At 40.4% G+C, this 23,687-nt stretch overlaps 3 protein-coding genes across 14 annotated transcripts in view; 1 reads left to right on the top strand and 2 right to left on the bottom strand.

The window, feature by feature from the left end:
- Positions 1-11,167, top strand: part of slc4a5b (solute carrier family 4 member 5b) — a 33,106-nt gene extending 21,939 nt beyond the window's left edge. For 5 of the 9 annotated variants that reach the window (XM_051411629.1, XM_051411631.1, XM_051411630.1 and 2 more), the window contains 8 exons: positions 267-428; positions 1,161-1,339; positions 1,420-1,492; positions 1,600-1,668; positions 2,531-2,704; positions 4,124-4,288; positions 7,180-7,232; positions 10,505-11,167. In XM_051411629.1, coding sequence (XP_051267589.1) covers positions 267-428; positions 1,161-1,339; positions 1,420-1,492; positions 1,600-1,668; positions 2,531-2,704; positions 4,124-4,288; positions 7,180-7,232; positions 10,505-10,784 — 1,155 coding nt within the window. In that variant the 3' untranslated portion in view covers positions 10,785-11,167. The other 4 variants (XM_051411635.1, XM_051411633.1, XR_007886126.1 and 1 more) reach the window with 3 other exon arrangements.
- Positions 11,168-11,714: 547 nt separating this feature from the next.
- On the bottom strand, positions 11,715-12,818 carry ubc (ubiquitin C). Of its 4 annotated transcripts, none has more exons than XM_051411646.1 (2): positions 12,387-12,818; positions 11,715-12,158 (listed from the first exon to the last, which is right to left on the bottom strand). In XM_051411646.1, exons 1-2 carry the CDS (start codon positions 12,816-12,818, stop codon positions 12,129-12,131), a joined length of 462 nt encoding a protein of 153 aa, XP_051267606.1. In that variant the 3' UTR covers positions 11,715-12,128. The 4 variants fall into 4 exon arrangements, with proteins under 4 accessions (XP_051267606.1, XP_051267604.1, XP_051267605.1 ...); XM_051411644.1 differs by having other exon boundaries at positions 11,715-12,364; positions 12,593-12,818; XM_051411645.1 differs by having other exon boundaries at positions 11,715-12,386; positions 12,615-12,818.
- Positions 12,819-17,584: 4,766 nt separating this feature from the next.
- LOC127369998 (seizure 6-like protein) overlaps positions 17,585-23,687 on the bottom strand; it is a 57,387-nt gene continuing 51,284 nt past the window's right edge. The window contains 6 exon segments of the mRNA XM_051411636.1: positions 17,585-19,568; positions 19,664-19,769; positions 20,448-20,562; positions 20,863-20,898; positions 21,956-22,150; positions 23,093-23,284. Coding sequence (XP_051267596.1) covers positions 19,536-19,568; positions 19,664-19,769; positions 20,448-20,562; positions 20,863-20,898; positions 21,956-22,150; positions 23,093-23,284 — 677 coding nt within the window. The 3' untranslated portion in view covers positions 17,585-19,535.

The following is a 23,687-nucleotide window of genomic DNA, read 5'->3' as shown; positions in this document are numbered from 1 at the left end:
GCATATATATTCTGTAGTATATAAAGGTATGTATATGGTGTGTATATAAAATAGTAATAATAATAAATAATAATGATTTTAATGCCTTTCCCACCACTGCATGCTAGAAAGAATCACTGTTATCAATGTAGATGTTTCACCTTCTCATCTGTTCATCTGTACCATATATTGATGTTTAATTATTGTGTGTGTGTGTGTGTGTGTGTGTGTGTGTGTGTGTGTGTGTGTGTGTGTGTGTGTGTGTGTGTGTGTGTGTGTGTGAGCAGCCCACGCGGTCCGACCGTGGCTGGTTGGTGATGCCGTTTGGTAAGAACCCCTGGTGGTGGTATGTGGCCAGCTTCGTTCCCGCCCTCCTGGTCACCATCCTCATCTTCATGGACCAACAGATCAGCGCTGTCATCGTCAACCGCAAAGAGAACAAACTAAAGGTCTGAGACACACAGAGGAGACGATACAGAGCTCAATAATACTCAAATCTAAAGGCATGAATACGAATAATTATTTTATTTTACAACACAATTTAAATTCAACAACAGCAGATATGGAAATATGATCAGATGTGTCTCACCAGAAAGGTCGTCAGTATTTTCTTAACTGGCCAACGAGCTGTTATCAGTAAATATAAATGTATGAATATTATGTCTAATGTTGAGTGTATCACTAATGTAACATCTTAATAAGGGAGTTTATTTAAAGGTCCAGTGTGTAACACTGAGGAGGATCTATTGTCAAAATATAAAATTCATCGCATGTTTTCATTCATCAGCTGAGAGTAAGAATCACTGTGTGTTTGTTACCTTACAATGTCTACAGAGGGAGCGGGTCCTCTACTGGCGGAGTCCGCCATGTTAAACCGCCATGTTTCTACAGCAGCCCAGAACAGACAAACCAAACACTGGTTCTAGATAGGATGTTTCATGGCCACCGTAGTTTGGGGAGGGCGGTGCTCACTGATTACTGTACAAACACACAACTTTATCAGTGATGTGGGTGAAACTGGATCATATTTTATGGAGAGAATATTGTCTGGTTTTCCCTCTTCCTGTTTCACCTGGACTTTAAATATCTATATTGGTCCAATCCGATGTATTCCAAATTGTTCAGCCTCACAATCCCAGTTGGACTTGAGTGATTTGTCACTTCCTGTTCCCAATTTGCAGAAGGGTTGCGGCTACCATCTGGACCTGTTCTGGGTGGGCGTGCTGATGGCTGTGTGCTCCTTCATGGGTCTGCCCTGGTACGTAGCAGCCACTGTCATCTCCATCGCTCACATCGACTCTCTGAAGATGGAGAGCGAGTCCAGCGCTCCTGGAGAGCAGCCACAGTTCCTCGGAGTCAGGTAAGACCACCCTGACGCTGCGTGCGTGTGAATCTTTCATCGCCGTACGCATTTAATACTTCATGATTCTTCATTTGCAGGGAGCAGAGGTTGACGGGTATCCTGGTGTTCGTTCTTACCGGGCTCTCAATTTTCCTCGCTCCGATTCTCCAAGTACGTTAGCAGATGCATGAAGAAGGAAGATTATGTTTCTTTTTCTTTTATTTACTGCACACTGCTCCTGTAATGTTGTATTTTAACTGCTGTTCTGTTTAATTCAGTACATCCCCATGCCGGTGCTGTACGGAGTGTTCCTTTACATGGGAGTGGCCTCACTGAGTGGCATCCAGGTACATACGGGAAGAGTTTCTCAATGGGCAGCAACTAAAAATGTCATTTATTGGTACAAAACAACAGTTCTGACTGTGAATGGTCATCTTTTTAATTAACAAAATACTGAGAATAGAAAATAAAAATTTTGAAAAATGTACTTCTATAAGGCATCTACTGTAATTATAATTAGTTAGATAACAGTTTTCTTTAAGTCAATACCTATATTATTGATATCATTTGAAAAGAACTGATAACAATATATTAGCCATTATCTACTGTATAAACCCAATATGATCATTTAACTTAAATATTTGTTGAAACTGATTCAATAATTACAACTAACTCCATTTTGTGAGTAATCTTTTTTAACTTAAACTTAAATTTTCTTTGTGTTTCATAAAACTTTCAGTGTAATCCATTTAAATTTTTATTGCATTACAGTGTAACATACATACAAAATAGAACATTTTTGAGCTGTAAACTAAGTAATATGACTGTACTGTGGTATCAATGCTGGTGTTAATATTGAATATTGATTCTCATCTAATTTATTACTGATTGTATACTGATTGAAACGCATCGTTCACAGGCGTTAATGCTAGTTTTTGCATTATACTTAAAGTAAAATAGTATTTTTATATTTTGACTGCCCACAGATACACACACATACATACCGGAGAGTTAGCCTCTGTGAGTTGGGGTCAAACTGAAGTCATTATTGCCATTTCTGACCTAAAAGTTACTTCATAGTTTCTGATTAACTTTCTCTCAGTCAACTAATCAATGTTTTGTCTAATTGTTTCAGCTGGGAATAATTAATTTGACATTTGCAGAGAGCAGAGAGCATATGAGAACATATTCAGTATCTTTCTGTTTCAGTTCTGGGAGCGGATCAAGTTGTATCTGATGCCACCCAAACACCAGCCAGACTTCTCCTTCCTGCGTCACGTCCCGCTGAGACGCGTCCATCTTTTCACCCTCGTCCAGATCGTGTGTTTGGCCGTCCTCTGGATCCTGAAGTCCACCTTCCTCGCCATCATCTTCCCAGTAATGGTGAGTGTCATCCTGTTGGTGGTATTAACGAAGGTACTGAATGTGTTGAATCACAGTTTCAAATTAAAGATGCTGAAGAGGTTCAGTGTTAATGTTGGGTTTACCTCCCGCCTGCCACTGTAGAGCCAGACAGTCCAAATATCCTTCAAAGGGGAGAAAAGAGGGCAGGAAGTTGCAGCAGAGATGGCTGACAGTGACTGTGTTATCGAACTAACATAATACCCAAAACACTTTAAGCCCAACACGCTAACATTTTAAGCCCTAATATCCCCTCAAGTGAACAGTGATCAAATTTGACACTAATGCTCAGATTGCTGTCAGACCGTAATTATGAGCTGGAAAATAACCTCCTGGTTGTGATTCACAGTCGGAGATCTTGCAAATACCTGACAGCTAAAGTTTAACACCTCCGAGTGTCAACAAGCTGGTGACAAAATGGCTGCTGAGCAAATGTTTTTATCTGGTCTCACTTATTAAGAAACTGCTCTATACATGTACAACAGCTTAAAAGAAAATATAATTTAGGCTTTTTATCTGATGGGACTGTGATGCCAACAATGGAAGAGACTCTCATATAATAATGTGTTTAAGCTTGTAAGTCGGCACAAAGAGAGGTCTTCCTGTTGCAGCGTAAAAGAGCTCCAGTATTTAGCTATTAATTAACTGTAGATTTTAGGAGAGAAGCAGACATTCTTGACAGCAGCACTGTTGAAAAACAGGAGAACCACAGGTGTAAGGAGTCATTTTATTATGTACAAAACTGGATTGGATTTTTTTTCTTAGACATTTTTAAAGGTCCAGTGTGTAACATTTAGGAGGATCTATTGTCATCTTCATATGTATGTTTTCATTACTGTTTAATCACCTGAATATAAGAATGATTTTGTTTTTGTTACCTTAGAATGAGATGTTTTTATCTGTGGCGGAGTCCGCCATATTGAACCACCATGTTTCTACAGTAGCCCAGAACAGACAAACCAAACACTGACTCTAGATAGGACTTTTGGTAGTTTTTTACAGCCTCCTACACACTTAGAAGGCGAGTGGTATTCTCTTAGTTGCAACTTCACTGCTAGATGTCACTAAATCCTACACACTGGTCTTTTAAGTGCATTAATTATTTTTCTAAAAAGTACCTCAAGTGAGATTTAAAACTTTTTTGGGAAACTGAGAAAGTTTTTCCAAATTTTGTCGTTTCCATCAATCTTTTCTAATGCGATACTTCAAAATACATTTATGGAAACGCACTTCACAGCCTGTTTTCACTCCCAGGTCAGCAAATACAGATGCGAGCAGTGTTCAGATAGCTGCAATCTGCAGCTTCACCACTAGAAGTCGCTAAATCCTTCTCTGGTCCTTTACGTACAGGATGTGAATACTTCCTCCACCGCTGGTTAATCGTCTTTCCTCTGTGTGCAGATTCTGGGTCTGATGGTCGTACGGAAGCTGCTGGATCTGATCTTCTCGCAGCACGACTTGGCCTGGCTGGACGACATCCTGCCAGACAAAGACAAGAAGAAAAAGGAGGATGAGAAGAAGAAGAAGAAGGATAAGAAGTCGGTGGAGCCAGAGAGCGACGAGGAGGTGAGGGGGAAACTGTGGGCAAACATGAAACTAAACTCAAGATTACACACAGATACTGCTTCTGCCTGCCAAACACACAGCTACTGTAATCTCCAGAGTTGGCGAGTGTTCTCTGGGTTTACTGTCCATTTAAATGTGTGTCGCTCCATCTGTTGTGGGTGTGTCGATCCTCGGTTTGTTTTCTCTGACTAATACTGTGTGTTTCTCCTCTCTGTCCCACAGTGTTGCTGAAAAGGCACTGTACCACACTTACTACAGTCTTTTTGTCTGTCCGTTCTCCTTTTAGTACGTCCGTCCACCTCGCCCACTGTGTTCACTCTGTTTGCATCTTTGTGCCCATTATGTCTGAACTGAAGATGCTCCACTGAAGGATGAGGCTTGTGATATTCTATAGTTTTGTCAACAAATTCAATGAAAACAACAAAACTGACCTTGTCTTTAAGGTTATATATATATATTTATATATATATATATTATAGGAAATTTGCTGCCACTAGATGTCTCACTAGAGCACCAGACTTCATTGACAAAACCAGTAATTTTAGAAACAAACAAACTCATCTTTGTTAGGCTTTCCACAGTCTTTCAAAGCAACGCTGGTTTGGTCAAAAGAAACCTTTAATTGATCGAGTCAGATGGGAAAGTATTTGGGAACTGTCAACAGGATTCCCACGCGTCATGGAAAACCTGGAAATTTAGAGACTAGTTTTCCAGTCGAGGAAACACCTGGAAATTGATTAAAATTACCAAATATCCTGGAATTTTTTTTTATTATTGTATTTCATCCTGTGCTGTGGACACATTAATGTTACTGTTAGAGGAAAGCTGCAGTCAATGGACCTTTTTTCACAGCAGCCATTTTGACATGAAACAGTAGGGTAAACAGGTGATACCAATGATACTAATGAATATTGGCTCACGGGAAAGGTTCTACTAAACTTAATGGAACAGAGCCTTCATTAGTATCATTGGTGACACATGTTTACCCTACTATATCATATCAAAATGAAAAGGTCTTTTTGGAAAGTTGAGAATTCGGCTGTGGTGAGAACAGCTGTAACATCACGATCACTCTCCACCAGACTCCATAGACAAAAACGCAGATTTTACCTCACAGACCAGTGTATCATCCTAACTCCCATTAAGCTTTTGTTGCTTTTGTAACTTTCAGAAATCTACTTTGAACCTTAACTTCATTCAAGCGTATTTACTGTCAGTTAGCAGTGAGGTACTGCCTTTTAGTGCATCTGTGACGTCCTGTCTGTAGCTCTAGTAGTAGTTTAATGTTTAAAAAAGGGCCAGTGCTATCAAACAAGATTCGATTCTATCAAACAAACGGGAGGAAATGTGTTGGGGACTATTTTCAGCGGCGGATTAATCCACATTTGGTGCTCTAGTGAGTGTTTGTGGCAGCAGGACAACAACAGTGTGTCACAGAGGAAGAAGATCATATTTTTTGAGGGTAACAAAAATACAGAATATATTGAGTCTGATCCTTTAAAGTCACAGTTTGTCCTGCATGCCGACAACTTCCTGTTTCTGTCGCTCAGCCCAACAGCTCCGCCCCCCCTCCAGTGAAGATCGCCATGGAGGCCCTAGAGCCAGTCCCCGTCCCTGTTAAACCCCCCACCCAAAACCAAACCCCTGAGTGTGAGTACATCAACCCTTCCCTCCTCATTGTTTGACTCGTTGTTTAAGCCTTTGATGCCTATATGCCTAATAATAATAATAATAGTAATAATAATAATAATGTTTTAATAGAGTGGATGTTGCTCGTGACCATGGATTTCACATTGGTTGCTTTTACATGTGCACAATAATGTGACTGTGAGTGATTCAATACACTGTTATATCCCAAACTACAAATAATCCCATTTTTGATGTGCCTGTGAACATAGCCAGTGTGTTCACTGTATTAAAGATGTAAACGTAACTGAAAGGTCAGTGGTCCAGAGCAACCTCTAAAGATGGTGTTACTGCAGTGTGAGTCTGTTTCCAGCTGGTATTAACCTGCGTCTTTGCTGATCCGATCAGACGTGGACAGCTTTAATTACATCACTTTACACCGGCTGTACCGCACTCAGAACTGTGTCAACCTGTGTCCATTATTACTGTCCTTTTTTAACTACTTTTTTTAATCTAAGTAAGAAATAACTGAATCTGAAACGTTTTCCGAATTTACAAGAAGGTCCAAATAATGAACAATCTGTCGTAGATAACCTTTCACAAAGTTTATAAAGTTTCTCCTCACTCAGTAACTCCCAAAAAGTTTTTTTTTTTTTTTTTTCCCTAATTTTTTTTTTTTTTTTTTTTTTTTTTTTTTTTTTTTTTTTTTTTTTTTTTTTTTTTTTTTTATTTTTTTTTTTTTTTTTTTTTTTTTTTTGGGGTTTTTTTTTTTTTTTTTTTTTTTTTTTAATTTTTTTAATAATAAAATACGTTTTAATTAAACATTCCTGATCAAGTAGCTTTAGCAATTTTAAGCAGCACTGACTTCATTTTGTTCTGTGAAAACAAAAAACCCAGTAAAAACGACTTAATCAGGAATATTTCTGTAACTTAAAAAACTAAGTTAGTGTCACTTAAAATGTTTAATCAGTCAACTGTTTCTTTGAGTTAAAATAACTAATCGGATCAGTGTTGTATTTAAAGCTGTCCACTTCACGTTAACACCGGCTGTGAACCGGCTCTATGTGAAGCAACAGATTCTCTTTTTTTGACAGTTTTGTTCATCTTTATTATCTTTGTGTCTGTGTTTGTGTCTGTGTTGATCCGTGTTCACATGCCTGTTTGCACGTTTTGTTTTGTGCTACATGTTCTCTCTCTGTGTGTGTGTGTGTGTGTGTGTGTGTGTGTGTGTGTGTGTCTCTGTGTGTGTGTGTGTTTTCTTACAGGAGACGAACCCGTACTCGACGGTCACGTCCGATCAAACTGAGTTAGACCGCAGGTACTGTGTGCTGAAACTGCACGTGCCCTACAGCGATCTGCTTTACTCACCTGACACACACACCGGCTGGGACAACAACACCGTCACCTTCAGACAACCAATCACAACCTAGTTACCACACAGAAACACACACTCTGCTCAGCTTCAGCAGCCGCATCACTGGTGTTTATACGCACGGCGGTGATGAGTTTAGACATTTTATGTGGGTTGTTTTTAAACCGCAGGCGTGTACAGTAGTTATAAATATGTAGATCATTCAGTGCACTTGCATAGGAAGTACTGTGTACAATGCAGTGCATGAAACTGCCATTTTAATATTCGCTAAGCTGTACATACTCTAGGTCAGAGGTTTTCAAAGTTGACACTGTGACCCCCCCCCAACCCTGCTCTAACATTTCCCATAATGCTTTATAATGCTGTTTTGTTTTTTTTGCCTGTTTGTGTTTATGTTTTTGCAAATTGGCACCATGAATATTACGCTGAATTAGCATTTCCTGTTTGCAGTGTACCCATGGATGTACGGATGAGTCTCACTGGATTTCTTTGATACTGATACTGCGTTTAATAATGCAGGACGACGCTGTATAGTTTGTGTTCAGGTCTTCAAACTTTAAATCTTAAAAAATAATCCAAACTGTAAAAATAACAATTCCATTTGGTTTTCTTCACAGAAATACTTATCGCATGAAATAAAATAGTTTCAGTTAGTTCTTCCACATTATTAATGTCAGCACAACTCATCTAAATAATGTTTGCAGGTTAAAAGGTTTATTTAAATCAATTAATTAGAATGTTAATCTTGCAACCATTTAATTAAGTGGTGCTAATCGGTCCACTGAATTACTTAAAGTACCACCTCTATGAGCTGCTCCCTTTCACCTGATGCAGTATCTTTGACTCCCCCCCAACCCCATTGACTCCCCCCTGGGGAGGCGCCTCACAGTTTGAAAACCTCGGCTCTACGTCTGTTCTTTAACGCCACTTCCTGTAGTCTCCTGCTGTTTGTGTATTTAAATAAATAAACAATAAATCAGATGTAAGTTTCCAGGTCTCACTGTGAACCTGGTTCAGGTTTCAGGTTTGGATCTGTTGTCTCGTCTAATAAAATCTGACATTTTTAACACCAAACTTCACAAGATAGTTATTTTATAGCTTATTCTGTTGTAAATATTTTTTATGAGTTTTTGTCTTTAAAGACCGATGGTTATTTCAGGGAGTTGTGATAAACTGAGGTGTTTATCATGATTAAAGGATACAAATAGTGTTATATATTTTTAAAATCCCAATTAAATCCCAAAATGACTCAAAGTACACACAGGCTGCTGTCAGTGTGCACTTTAAAAACAGCTGGAACTTAATGCAGATTCTTGTTATTTATGTTTAACAAACATTGGTGGATTAATGTGAGGCAAAATAAATACAACTGATAAATTAAATTACACCAGTGTTAATCTTTAATCTCCTTTCTGTTTCTTAAAGATACATCATCGCTATTACAGGTGCTGATGATGTGACTTTGGCTATAACTTTATGCAATAAGCTGTCTGTATAATGGGATCATGTTAAGATTTTGGTTGTTTCTTTTCCCTCCTTTCCGTAAGTGTGAGAAACACACACTAAAACAGAGAGCACTCCGGCACCACGACGCATTTTTAGTCTGACCCCGTTTACTATTAACGGTAGTATATTAAAGGTTATATGTACAACATTCACTGCACGAGAGCAGCAGACCAAAACAAACCAACACTACAGCACACCAGACTCCACTCACAAAAACACTAATTTTACACAGATTAAACTGTTCAGAAATCGAATGAAAGCTGTCTTTGTTAGTCTTCAATGTGATTTTGACAGGTCTTTAAAACGGATTGGATTAATGAAATTAATGTTAGTTGTATAAAGGAGCATTTTTCTTAAATTCTTAAATTGCATTCATGATGTTATTCAGAAGTTTTACTAGTTCGATCAAACACAAACGATATTTAGTTCATTATCATTCAAGACGACTAAAAAAAGACATTTTAGAAGCTGGAACCAGTTAAAATGTTGATGATTTCTTTGATTACATTATACATTATCACAGTATTTGTTTGTTGATCGATTACTCGACTGCTGGTTGCAGCTCAGTTACATTCGGACAGCGGAGGTGAAAACAAAGAACGTGTGAGGGGATATGAAGCAAATCTGAAAGCTGAAATTTGCTATATCATATTTCCCATAAACCCTTTTGATTCCTGTTGCTTTCACTTCCTGTCTGTGTGACAAAGGGCCTTTCTCATTTCTCTAATTTCTGCCTCCTCCTCTCCTCGTCTCCTCTCTCCTGCCTGTGAAATCAATCTCAGTGCAGCAGGAGGGAGGAGAGAGGAGGGAGGAGAGAGGATGTTGCTGATGTTTTTGGCACCGTGACGCATAAAAGAGGCGACCACGGCGGGAGCTCTGTACAGATGTATTGATAAGTCGCATCAGTTATTAGCTCTGTTCTAACCGCATGTCACATTTATACAGGTGGTTACCATGGTAACGACCAAAAAAAGCTCTTCAAATACCGACACACACACACACACACATTATAGACAACGTGTGTTTATATTTAATTATATTTAATCCAGCAGCCAGGACTTCATTTACTGAGAATATTAGTGAGAAATAATTATTGAAACGGTCCGTCTCTCACTTACAACTGAGGCTGTAACGAGTTGAGGAGACAAAATGGTTACAAAGTTCATCTTTATGGATGATATTGATGCAGAAGTGGACATATGATGCACTTTATCTCGAGTTTCTAGAGTTACGAGTTGCTACGGGCACGTTAGGAATTGTTCAAATGTGATATTTCTTAAAGGGAGTTTGGTGCAGAAGTACAAACCACAGTGAAAGACTCATATTTATAGTGAAAGCCGTGCATTCTTGTCCCTCATTCTACGCCACGCTGTCAGCTGAATTAGAAGTAGAATATAATAGTTTAATCTCTCCTCTGAGTCTCTCCTCTCTGGCGGAGAGGACTAAGAAGCGAGGAGTCGAGGACTGGGAGAACTGGGAGAACTGGGAGATGAGAAAGGCCTCCAGCTTTAGGTGCTGCAGTGTTTGAAGAACAGCGCCCTCTGCAGGAATCTAACCATCCCAACCAAACTCTCCTTCATGAGGCTATAAAGCACCTGTAACACACACACACACACACACACACACACACAGTGTCCACGTCTGAGTGTGTCTGAGCTTGTGTGTGTGTGTGTAAAAGTGTAACCAGGCCGGTTCCGCCCACTGTTCCCCAGCATCACCCTGCACCTGAAGATCTCCTGCCCCCCCTCACCCGCCCACTCCGAGACGAGCCTCGGCCCCGGGGACCCTCTTCCGTCGCCCCTGCCTCCGCGCCACCAGCCCGCCGTGCCCCGGGTCAGCATCCAGGTGGAGTCGGACTACGAGGAGTCCGGCTTCTGCTCCCAACGGCACCGCCGCCTTTACCCCCCCGGGGACCCGCCTCCACCCGAGGGCCACAGAGACTTTCCCCGAAAACTGCACTTCGGTGCCTCGTGTGCTGAGACCATTCTGTAAACACACACACACACACACACACACACACACACACACAGAGGTGCAAAGTGTTGCTCATAATCTGCCATGTGATGCCTCATCAGCTTCCAGGAAGTGCTCTCTCACTCTTATTCATTGGATTTTTATCAGATATAATGTATTAACCCCCCCCCGCCTTCCTGTAGTGACGATACAATAGCTGCAAAGAAACAACCAAAACATGCTGTTAATAATAATAATAATAATAATACTGATAATGAATGCATGAACCCACTCTGAACTTGTGTTAGTATTGTTGATCACCATTTGTTCTTTTGTTCTGGTGTGTATGAAGAACGGGTTTTATGTGCATTCTGGATGTAAAAGCACAGAAACTGTAATAAATTTAAACATTTTAAATCTGTTTATGTTGTTTGTTTTGTCCTTTAATCACTACAATTATTTTAGCTTCAGAAAACTGTTTGTGCTGTGACAACTGAAGAAACCGATGTCCCTTCAGCCTGTAATTATATAATGGTTTTATAAAGTCCTACATGGAGCCTGCAAAGGTATTTACTTCAATAACACGCAAGACAATTAGTAAAGATTGTGCTACTGTAAACCTCCACTGCACACAAACACTCTGTACATTGACTGTTTTATTAAATATAAAGAATTTAATATAAACAATGTTTTAGGTTAAGATTGAATGATTTACCAGCTGTAGAATTACATTAATTACAATAACTACTGTGAAAGGGGCCGTTACATTGTGATTCTGGTGTTGAAGTAGAGTTTGAAGCTTGTTCTTTTGGACTTTGTGCTTACTGTACGCTGTATTACTTTATCTGAGGCGAATGATCCGAGTACTTCTGGTGGACTGTATTGTGTCAAAGGTTGAATCTGAAGAGGGAAATATTCTTATATAGATAAAATATTTTATGAATCATTAAAAACAACAAAACGAGCAGGTGACAGTTCGAAGCCATTTATTAGTTAGGATAACGAGTAACAGCATTTCCATGAAGCTCATAATGAAAACACAACGAACATTTCAGGTCTAAAAGTGAACCTGATGAAGCGGTTAGTGAACTTCAGCAATGTTGGACCACTTTAACCACAAACACGGCCAATTACAAACATCCTGTTCTGTATTTTTCTAGATGAAAATTACAAGTTAAGTTCTGGAAGCAAATAAAAGCTTTAACTCTCAGCTAGGCGGTCAAAGTGCAAAGCAATATCATTAAAAGTCTGAAAGAAACCTTCAGGAATGTGCAACCTTTATTGAAATAAGGAAAAAAAAAAAGAATGACAGCTGATCGGAAGGAGCCATTTCAACACTGGAATAAAGGGAAGGAGGCGGAGACGTCTGGAAGCAGGAGCAGATTAGTTTCCTCCCCTCAGACGGAGCACCAGGTGGAGGGTGGACTCCTTCTGGATGTTGTAGTCGGAGAGGGTGCGGCCATCTTCCAGCTGCTTGCCAGCGAAGATCAGACGCTGCTGGTCTGGGGGGATGCCCTCCTTGTCCTGGATCTTAGCTTTGACATTTTCAATGGTGTCGCTGGGCTCCACCTCCAGGGTGATGGTCTTACCAGTGAGGGTTTTGACGAAGATCTGCATGCCTCCTCTGAGACGCAAGACCAGGTGGAGGGTGGACTCCTTCTGGATGTTGTAGTCGGAGAGAGTGCGGCCATCTTCCAGCTGCTTACCGGCGAAGATCAGACGCTGCTGGTCTGGGGGGATGCCCTCCTTATCCTGGATCTTGGCCTTCACGTTCTCGATGGTGTCGCTGGGCTCCACCTCCAGGGTGATGGTCTTACCAGTGAGGGTTTTGACGAAGATCTGCATACCTCCTCTCAGACGGAGCACCAGGTGGAGGGTGGACTCCTTCTGGATGTTGTAGTCGGAGAGGGTGCGGCCATCTTCCAGCTGCTTGCCGGCGAAGATCAGACGCTGCTGGTCTGGGGGGATGCCCTCCTTATCCTGGATCTTAGCTTTGACATTTTCAATGGTGTCGCTGGGCTCCACCTCCAAGGTGATGGTCTTACCAGTGAGGGTCTTCACAAAGATCTGCATCTTGACACTGTTGAGAGAAAATGTATTTAATGTTAGAAACCTGAACAGAGCCTGTGTATGCAGTTACACTGTAAACTAGAAGTAATGCTCTGCAGCTGTGTGTCAGTGAACGCCTCTTTAATAAAGAGTGGTTTGTTTACATCTACAAACATTTCCTACTCAGCTTCCCATGATTCAGTTTACCTGACTGTCACAAAAACAAGCTTTAAACACAATAAAATCTAATTATTAAGATGTGTATATTTATAAAATTACCAATTAATGGGAAAAATGATTATACATTATTCTGATAAAATTTGTCCACAATTTATTTTCAATTCTTACACAAAATGTTTGATGTGTATTTTAATCTTAGCCTAAATGTGTAAAGATGTATTTAACTATAAAACATGACAGTTGAGTTTTTAATACAAATAGTTTAATATTAATAATCCGACCGTTTTAATCGCGTTATTGAAAGAACTGCGCATGCGTTGTTCCATATTTCCGCCTACCAGACGCTTCCTGTCTGAGTCCGCCGGCTAACAGCTAACGAAGCTAAGAAGCTAATGTTGCTAAGGTAACCGGATGTCGCCAGAAAAATTGGACGTTTGTCGTCTTTGAGGCGACCACCGAGTTATTTCTCAACGGTTCCCCCTCCGTTAAAGGCTTATGGCTCCTTCTCTGCCGCGTTAACCGACTGAAATTAAAACTGAACCGGGATTTAAGCTGCTGTTTGACGGCGTTTTCTTACGCTAGGCCGCGGCTAGCAATGTTAGCTGCCGGGGGAAAAAAAAAAAAAAAAAAAAAAAAAGCTTCGTCATCCGTTACTAACAGCTGAATTAATGTCGATTAAACACACAAAACATCACATAACTACACATATATCACATCGGGTTTGAACACGGTGGATATTGTGGATAAAAAGTTAGATTACTTACAAGCAAATAGTTCCCTCGGGTGCTCGAACCTGTGACTTCTGAGTGCCGTCAGTTTGTTACGAACAAAGAGCCGCGGAGGGGTATTTATAGGCAACAAGTGAGCTATCCTTCCGCTGTCCCACCCAGGGGAACTATAACGTATGTTTATCTATTAAACACACTGTAAAATGATTTGGGAGTTAATTAAACGAACATATTCTCGATTAAAACACCATCACGGTTTTTATGGGGGAGAGAAGTTGCCTTTTTTTTTTAGACGAGAAGGTGAAAAGTGTCCGTTCACAGCCGACGCGTATGTATACATGATATTCAGGACAAGAGCAAACCGGAAACAGTCGACAACAACAACACATAATACTTTTATAATAAAAATCTTATTTTTTTATTCTTATCATAATAATACTAAATTATTATAATAATATAAATTATTATAATACTTAATATTCATAAGTATTATTATAACAATAATACATGTGGTTGTTGTTATTGTTGTTATGACTTGCATTTTATTTTGAAAATTCAACACTGTACTGTAAATAAAACAAAATAATACAGCCTCTTTCCAAACACAGAAAAAGGAAGAGTGAGTCCAAATAATAATAATAATTAAGATTAAGTCACAAAATAAATGCGATAAAAACAAACAAACAATAAAGATAAAACACAGGTAACCATACAAAACACAGTTAAAATATGAGAATAAACGAAAATCAAAACAACACGGCAACAACAGCAAGTTTTACAAGTCCGACATCCTGTAAACCTCATCCTTTAACCTCCACATTCACTCCAGGAGATATGTTTCTGTCCATATGCAACGACTTATGGAGAAAGAGGCTCTCCAGGTGTCTTCCAGATCCCGAGAATCATCTTCCTGCCAATTTCTGCCATCTGGGTTCGGTCCTTCAATGACTGCAAGAACTGATGATACTAATTAATTCTACAACATGGTTAAAGCCTCCTAAGGCTCTAAATACGAGGATCGACGGGCTTTACAGTCGGTTACTGCTGCAAATATAACACATAGTTATTGATTAGTCAAGTGTAGTCAGTTTATTTATACAGCTCGAAATCATGAGGGCCCTCCGAGGGCTGTACAGTCTGTGTAGCATTCAGTTCAAACCTTTGATTACTGTAGTTTCTGACTGAGATCACAAATAAAACACTTAGAAAACACCACCCAGTGCTGTGAGATATATCAGTGAGATATTCAGAGGAAACCCAGCCTCACTGAACACATGAAATACCGTCACTTTGTGTTTTCATCGGTCTGTTTATTTCTTTGCTTCTCCTGAAAACAAATGACCAAGTTAATGTGAGTTTTGGAGGTAAGCAGATATTGATTTTGAGCCTTTTCCCGGCAGCACAGCTTCAGACTGTTGAACAAGCAGAATCTTCTCACTCATTATTCCTAAATTGACAAAATATTTGATACCCTTTCCCAACAGGAGGAAACCTATTGATTTTAGTTACCCCGTGGCCTTTAACCCCCGGTGCCACACCTCATCACTATTCCATCATTAACCAGAAACAACTGTCTGTCTGTAAAACTAATGACTAGCTGGGGACATTATTAGGCTGACTACACTCTTTGTAATTGTCTTTTGATTTCAGATAATCATTAACGCAACATTTCTTGTCTGAAGTGCACATTTTGCCTCCGGTCCGACGTTTTAAAAATGAGCTGCTTGACATTTTAATATTCATCCCCTCGGGAAAAAAAAGAATGTTTTTTAAATGCCAGCTTCAGTTTGAGGCTTTCTGGAGCCACATTTTACACTTTCATTATGAAAATATGATGCAAAAATGCACTCACACAAGTTTTGTTTGACACGTTTGCAAACTTATTGAGTAATTACACCTGGAGGACTTTCAGAGCTTACTATCAGTTATAAAACAGGTTTTTTGAGTTTAGTATCCAGCGTATTACAGAGAGACTGTTAGCAGTCAGGCCTGTTTTAAAGGTCCAGTATGTGACATTCAGGAGCATCTATTGGCAGAAAAGTACAACAATATTATGTGTATTTTCATTAGTGTATAATCACCTGAATATAACAATCATTGTGTTTTTGTTACCTTAGAATGAGCTTTTTTTATCTACAGAGGGAGCGGGTCTTCTTCTGGTGGAGTCTGCCATGTTGAACCGCCATGTTTCTTCAAAAGTGCAGAACGGAAAAACCAAACACTGGATCTTTCTAAATGGGGCCGTTTTTTGGCTATAGCCCCGCCCTAAAGCATACCCTGCTTTATGGTCTGTTTTACTCTAAATGGGACCATCAGTTACTAAATGAACATCATGCTGTATGGAAGAAGACTGAAACTAGAGACTGAGACCAGAAACTCATCAGGAAACTGTTTACTGAGGGAATAAATCAACTGAGAAGTCGACTCATTTCTCCATAAGACTGAATGGTAATGGAGCCGCCCCCTGCTGGTTGTTAGAGAGACTGCAGGTTTAAGGCTCTCTCCATTACATAAACTGTCAGTGATTCACATTTGACTGAGTTATGAGTCTGAGTTCGATTTTTCAAGCAGGGATTTGAAACTAGAGTCAGAGCCACGGCTGCTGATCGACTGTGTTGAAACAAATCAATGAGACAAACTTAACTAACTCGTAGGCAAACACCTCACAGTGTGGCACTATAATATAAACTACTGTGGAAAAAGAGCCCAAGCTGATGAAATCCATTACGTATTTTCACGTGAATCCGTCTGCTCCCTGACAAATATTTGCTGCTTCTGTTGCCTCGGTGCTGTGGGTCTGACCCATGCTGTTAGCTGCTTGTAATATTAATGATCTCATTGTGTTGCTGCACTCATTATGAGCCTCTCTGGATAATGGTACCAGCTAAACGCCTTAAACGCAGACATAAACTTAATGCATTTCTAGCTCTGTGAATGCCTCTGGTTCATTAAGCTTGTGTGGGTAGCACTCGGTTTCCTCAGAGTGCCTGATATCATCAAGCATCTGGTTAAAAGCTTCTCAACAGTTGAATTAAGAACAGCAGGAAGGCCTCTGGAAATTGCTATCGTGGCAGGAAGCATTATCTTCTTATTAGCATTCAGGATGGCAACAGAAGGAATCATTAGGACATTAAAATGGGTTGGCGGTGGGGAAATGCTGCAGGGCAGGATTTGCCTCCCACCCATCAGGGTGTATTTGCAAGACAACAGTCCTGAGAAAAAGCTGCTTTTTTTTTTTTAGTTGAATAGAAGCCAGAACTGAAAATGTGCTGAAAGTTCATCCTTTAAAGAAACTTCTCAGGACTTCTAAGATTAAAATCTTCTTGTGTAGGTGATTGTGTTTTGCTGACCAGCTCCGAGCTAATGATGGGTGTAGATCAGGTAGCTAGTTATCTAGGGCTTTGCTAACATAAGCTAACTTTAGGTGCAACAAATCACAAATCTATGGAAGCCCATTTCTGCCAATGTGACGGAAAAAAAAAGATTCTGTAAGTCATTATAATGAGAAACTGTCTTAAAATATTGACTTAGCATCTCCAAATAATGACTTTCTCTCAAAGAAAGTTGACCGAAGTTCTGACCCAGGCCGGGTTTAATGTGTGTCATTATGAGTTTCTGTCTTGTGTCAAAGCTCTTGAAGTCATGAAAAGTAAAAATGTGCTGAAACATTGAAGTATAAAAGAGGAATATGACCTCCAGCCCTTTATTTTAACAGTTTCCGCCTCATGTTTGTTTTGTTTGATCATATTTGTATTTTGTATGAAGTTTGTTTGTGTTTATCTCATTTGCCTGAAATAAAAACATCTCTGAGTAAAAGAGTGAATTATTATATTTTCCCACACTTTAGAAGAAATATGACGCCAAAGAATTCAACAGAACACCTTTTAATATTTAAGTGTTTTGTACTTTTTATTCAAGTTTTACCATTTATTTAGGGAAACTGTTAACATTTGTCTTCTCATAATGAAAATGTACATTTATCAATCTGCATAAAACATCACATGTACAGTACATCAAAATAAATACATCATCTGGTGGGTTGATTGAGCTTGCACTCGAAGATCGGTCAGGTAACTACAGCTACGCTATTCACATCGCAACCTCCACGTCTGCAACAATGCATGTTTTTCATTTTACCTTTCTAATCGTCTGCCGGTCCGGACCTGGGGGACTCTGAGGACCAGTCTACAACCGTCGTAAGTCTAACTACACGTGAGAAATAAGACATCAGCACTGCACCGGCCCTAAAGTCATAGATTTAAATACCACGTAACTAACAGCTAAAGCCAGAACTGGACCGGCTGGAGTAAAAAAGCCTTGAAGGTGACTGCAGGCAGGGGGAGGAGTTCGGGGACAGGAGACAGCTGACGTCGCGTGTCGGACTAACAAGGAAAGGAAAACAAAAAGGAAGCCACTGACCGTTATTTCCTTCCTGTTATTATCATTTTGTGGCAATGAGTGTGGAAAAAGTAAAAAAAATCCACCGTTCAATCTGCCAATTTATCCCCAAAGTTTTAATCCTTAAGATTTAAAATCCCGGTTAAATCCAGTGGTTACCATGGTTACAGAAAGTGTGGTTTTACTGTGCATTCAGGCTATGGATGTATTGAAAGAGGATACACATAGCCCCTGTGGCTGCAAGCATTTTCCCCATAGACCTCCATTATAACAGAGACGTCTGTGGAACTGCAAACATGGTCAGTTATTACTCTTTTTGATTTTGAATCCATTTTATATATTTTTAAACTTTCCCAGATTCTAGAAAAGCAATTTTAAAGTGCGTAACGTCCTCACAATAGAGAGAAAGACCCTCCCTTTCCACGTTTTTTTGGCAGATTTTCACTCAAGTAAGTGGCCGCCACGTTTGAGTCCTCTATCCGGTTCCTGTAATACATTCCGGATTCAGATGGTTTGAGAAGCAAATCTTAGAAGCAGATTGCACACAAAGTCAGTTGAAAGACTCAAATTCACCCAGATACGGGAGACAAAAGGTTTCAACTCGAGCAAGGAATTATTATCCCGAGGATTTTATGAAGCAGCTTTATGAATGAACAGACGAGAGGAAAAAGGAGCCGCACACTAGCTCGGTAGCTTAAAGCTAATGTACAGTGGTACATTGGCTGTTTGATGCGAATAAACACAAACAGTCCAGTTCTCTGTCAGTCTGAAGCAATCTAAAAAAATCTTCACCACTAACAGTGTGAACTACTACTCAGAGAGGTAACTGCTGAATGGAAATACATTTAAAGGCTATTGCAGAATCAATCCAACCATAGATAGTATCAAAAATGGGGTTTGATTTCATGAAAATCTTAAGGATTATAACTTTAACTCTCTCTCCCTCTGAGACAGATTCCAGGATTCTTTCACTAAAGTCTTTTAAAGACAAAAAATACTAAAAAGTGCTTCATCCGCATTCCTCATACCGTGTCCTGTCCCCCTCTCCTTCCCCTTCTCCCCTCCTTAACTTCTTTTTCACACCCAACGCCTCTTCTTTTCTCACCACGTTAGATGATCTTTGGGTCTTTCCCCTCAGTCCTCCATCTCCCATCATCTCCCAGCGACACTGATCCACACGGGTTCAACGCGGACTCGTCTACCTCCCTCTCCTGCTCTGCGTTTCCTCTCCTATTTTCCCATCATGTCTTCAGAAGCTGTCACGTCAAAGGAGGAGAGAACAGGATCGGTCACCGCGCCTCGTGGCAGAAGGGGCTGGACATCATCTATTTGTATTTACATCGCCTCCTCCTGGGCGGAGAAGGAGGGAGGAGGGGATGAAGAGTTAGGACGGGGCGGGCGGTCTCGGTTCAGAAATGTCTTTTTGCGAGGCTTCTCATATCGATACTTCATATTCACGAGTGTCCTGCTGACAATGGAAGAGAAGATGGAGGAGACAGAGGCAGTATTAGTGTGTGTTTGTGTCTTCTTAATGAGGTGGTTTTAAATGCTCTGGACACTCACTCCTCCTGTCTCATAGAGCGGGTTGTCAAACTCTGTCTCCACAGTGATCTGTCGGTAGGGGTGGGGGTAGATGAGAGGAAGCCTTAAGTTGGAGTGATATCGGCACCTAAGGGACAGAGAGAGAAAACAGAACAAGAAAATTCAGTGACACAATTTACAGGAGCTGTTCCAGAGAGAGGATTTCATTTATTCTATGTTTAATAATTCTATATTTGAACTGTTTACTGGGTCATAAACCAGTGTCAAAAAGGTGAGTGCTAAGATTTGTTGCTGGATTTATTTGATGTCCAACAGATCTTACAAATGGACAGACTTTTGTCCAGCTTTCCTTCCTTCTTATAGAATCCAAATGTCTTCCAAACTTTAGATTTTAGATTTGATGGTGCGCTGTAAATCGTGTTGCCGTACCGACGTCCCGAGACCCTGGCGTTGACCTTTTACCTTACACGACAGTTAGCAGTAAAGCTTCAGTCAACAGATTCAAAGCATTTATAAATCGGACCATTGAACATTTCCATCGATCCAGGGGTCCACGTACCGATGTGGTACGATGAAATCTGTACATGTGGAAATGTTACATAGTATAACTAGATTTTATCAAGGGATCAGCTGATAAATCAGGATTTACCTTAAGGCCCTTATCATGCCAGGTGACATTATGCTTCAGTCGGTGCATATTAGCAATCAATTTAGCTTCCGCACGGTGACTGTGGGGGTTTTGGGTCTGGAGCCCAGAGGAAGTTGTCCAACCTTTCATTTGAAGGTGAGCAGTCAAAGATCTTACCGTGTGACGTAGACGTAAGCCCCACCGAGGAGCACGGACAGCAGAAGAACGAGGATGAAGATGGCCAGCGCTACGTTCCCTCCATCCAGAGTGGAGCCGGCAGTCGCCTCTGCAACTGATCCACAACACGCAAAGGGAACACGGTTAATGAAAGGCATAAATATCACCAGGAGAACAAACAAAAACCACTAAAACTCCGGCCAAAAGTGGCTTAGCGAACGCAGGTGAACGCTACAGGTAAACAAATGGTGGATGGACAAACACACACAGTGGGGGTGAAACCTGGCAGGCAGATGTTTGCTGAAGCAGACAGAGCAGACAGAGCGAGGTGAAGTGCTTTTTATTCTTTGGTTTGTTTGAGTCTAGAAAACAAACTGTGTGGTCAGAGCACACCGACATACACAGATAGACTCACCTTCCAAAGCATGGTTGCCAAAGCAGTCATGGTTGGCTGCAAGACATCATTCTGTCAGTCAGTGCACATGAAAATAACATCACACTTCCTGTGGAGTATTTGTAACAACTGACCGTTCGCTAAACCCCACCAAGCCCCGGATTCTAACCTCCTATGATGCTCAACAAATGTCAAAAATAGAGTTTCTAAATGTTCGTTAAAGGAGCAGTGTGTAGGATTTAGTGGCGTTTCAGATTTTGACTAACTGAACACCACTCGCGTCTGTATTTGACCTGGGAATGAGAGCGGACTGTGAAGTGTGGAGGAGAAACTACGCTGGCTGTGAAAAAGGTCGAATCTACTGTAGATATAAAAATTTGGAAACAGCATTCTTGATTTGACGTGCGTCCGCCATTTTGCAGAGGTCGATAGCCGCTGGTTAACAACCCTGAGAGATTCAGACTTCACTACAGAATCGACTGTAACTCGCTTTTTTTAAACCGATTTTGACTTAGCTGACTTATCCCCGGGGTGGCAATAACACCACCTCAGTACTTCCCTCTGTCAGCATCAGATGCTGCATTCAGTCCCGATCTGGACCTGCTGTTCACTGGGAGCTCCCAGTCCAACAGAGTCAGCTAATGGATCCACTACAGCTGCTGGACTGGGGGGACGTAGCACATAGCGCTATTGGAAGTCCCTTCCTGCCTGTTTTTTATAGGAAATTCGTAAATATTAGGAAGCTAACAGCTCTCTGATTTCTGTTTCACCTGTACTTGGTCTTAGAAGTAATGCTTATCTGGACATTGCTAACATTTCCAGCTCCCATTAGAGTAAATACACACACAGTTTAATCAATTCCTAACAATTTCACTGTTGTATTTTTGGGTTTTGGAAACTCTGTTGCTAAGCTATGATTGGACAATTGGAGTTTAGCAAACGGTCATTAGCATGCATCGGGGCAGGATCAGTCTGTACCAACAAGCATGGGGCAAAAAATTCTTAGAAGAAATATTGTGTGCATGCATAAATCCAAAGGTAAATATAGAACAAGGGAGTGTTTCATTCCACACACGCACACTTTAAATTAAAATACATTCTGCTAAAGTCTCACCCCTGCACAGAGGGAGTGGGCCGCTCCAGAAGGACGGGTTTCCGAGGATGCATTTAATTGCAACCTCTCCAATGAGCTCGTAGCCTTGGTAACAGACAAAGGTGAGTGATTCACCGGGCAGGTAAAGCCTCTTGGACAGGATCTGGTAGCCGTTGTCAGGGAGACCGGGGTTTTCACAGGAAACCGAATCCTCAGCTGAATGGGAGGAAGAAAAAAGAAAAGAAATAGAGCTGGATGGATCCTGTTGAGTTTCTCAACACGAATCAGAGGTTTTTGCGTCAGAGCTCGACTGACAGATCTGACAGTGCTCTGGCTGAGGTGACATGACTCATGGATAATCTCCACCCCCTCCTCCAGGTGGCTGAGGGCTGATTGGTACGGTGCATTAGCATTGCATTTACATATCAAACACTCCACACAAACATTAATATCCCTGAAAACACACACACACACACACACACACACACACACACACACAAACATACACATACATCGTCAGCCGTAAGATGAAAATGCAGGAGATGAAGCGTCGTCTCTGGCATGCAGAGACGCTGTGATCTGTGTCAGCGGAGGAGAGAGAGCCAGAAATCACACAAACCCACTCATGTTAGATTGCACAGCCACAGGAAAGAGCCTCTCATCTTCAGTTAACTGTCTATCCTGATGACAGGTTTCTGGAATCAAAGGCCTGACAAATTACCGGTAAACCACAGGACCCCTTTCAGCCCCAAGTTTGATAAAATACCGGTAACTACTGTATTTTACTCTCGTTTTGTCTTTTTTTTGCACTCAAAACCATCTTTCTGATATACTGTACAAAACAACCCAAAAATAACAGAACAAATACAAATTTTACTGTTAATTGTCACTAATTTCATGTAATTTTAACAGTATTAAACTTGAATTTAACAGTTTAATCTATTAAATAAACAATAAACATCTGCGAAAAAATAAAAAACATCTATGTGAAACTTTCTTTAAATAAATAGTAATTTTATGACTATTTATGTTATTTTACATTAGACATGTAAATTCACAGGCTATTATTTTTGTAATTTTGTAAAAAAAATGTATGTATTTAAATAATGAAAAAAAAAATCTGTAAAATACCCAATTTTTTCCCCCAGTGATACTCACAAACACAGTGAGGGAGGCGAGACGTCCACACAGGGGTCCCCGGTTCACGGCCGTAACAGGTGATGGTGGCACCGCCCTGCAGGATGAAGCCGGGGTTGCAGCTGTACTGAATGGTCGTCCCCACCAAGAGTTTAGGGTCGGACAGAGACCTGGTGGAGTGCTCCACGTGGCCAGGATCTGAGCAGTACATGACTGAGGAAAAAGATAACAGGAATATTTTGATATGAAGCACATTCACACCATCAGTATTTCATATATTGATAGTCAGTTGAAAGAAGGGTTACATTTAAAGTATTGTTACCTTTAAAGTCTATTTAATAGGCAATAAAGCCAATTCACTTGATTATTATGTCATTCTTTGTAATTATCTATAACTTCTGCAACACCACAATCTTAAAACTCATTACTATTTATTTAATTTCTATCAGCATATACTGTGCTTATATCTTATTATATCTCTGTTTTCCATTTTTACTCTATGTATATACCTATACATTCATTTCTATTCTATATATTGTGTTAGATATTGTATATAAGTACTATTTCTTTAAAGTTGTGTGAGTGGAACAACTGTAACAAACAAATTTCCCCCCGG

This window comes from Dicentrarchus labrax, unplaced genomic scaffold (assembly GCF_905237075.1).
Source record: "Dicentrarchus labrax unplaced genomic scaffold, dlabrax2021, whole genome shotgun sequence".
Classification (NCBI taxonomy): Eukaryota; Metazoa; Chordata; class Actinopteri; family Moronidae; genus Dicentrarchus; species Dicentrarchus labrax.
This window is presented reverse-complemented; position numbering and strand designations above follow the sequence as displayed.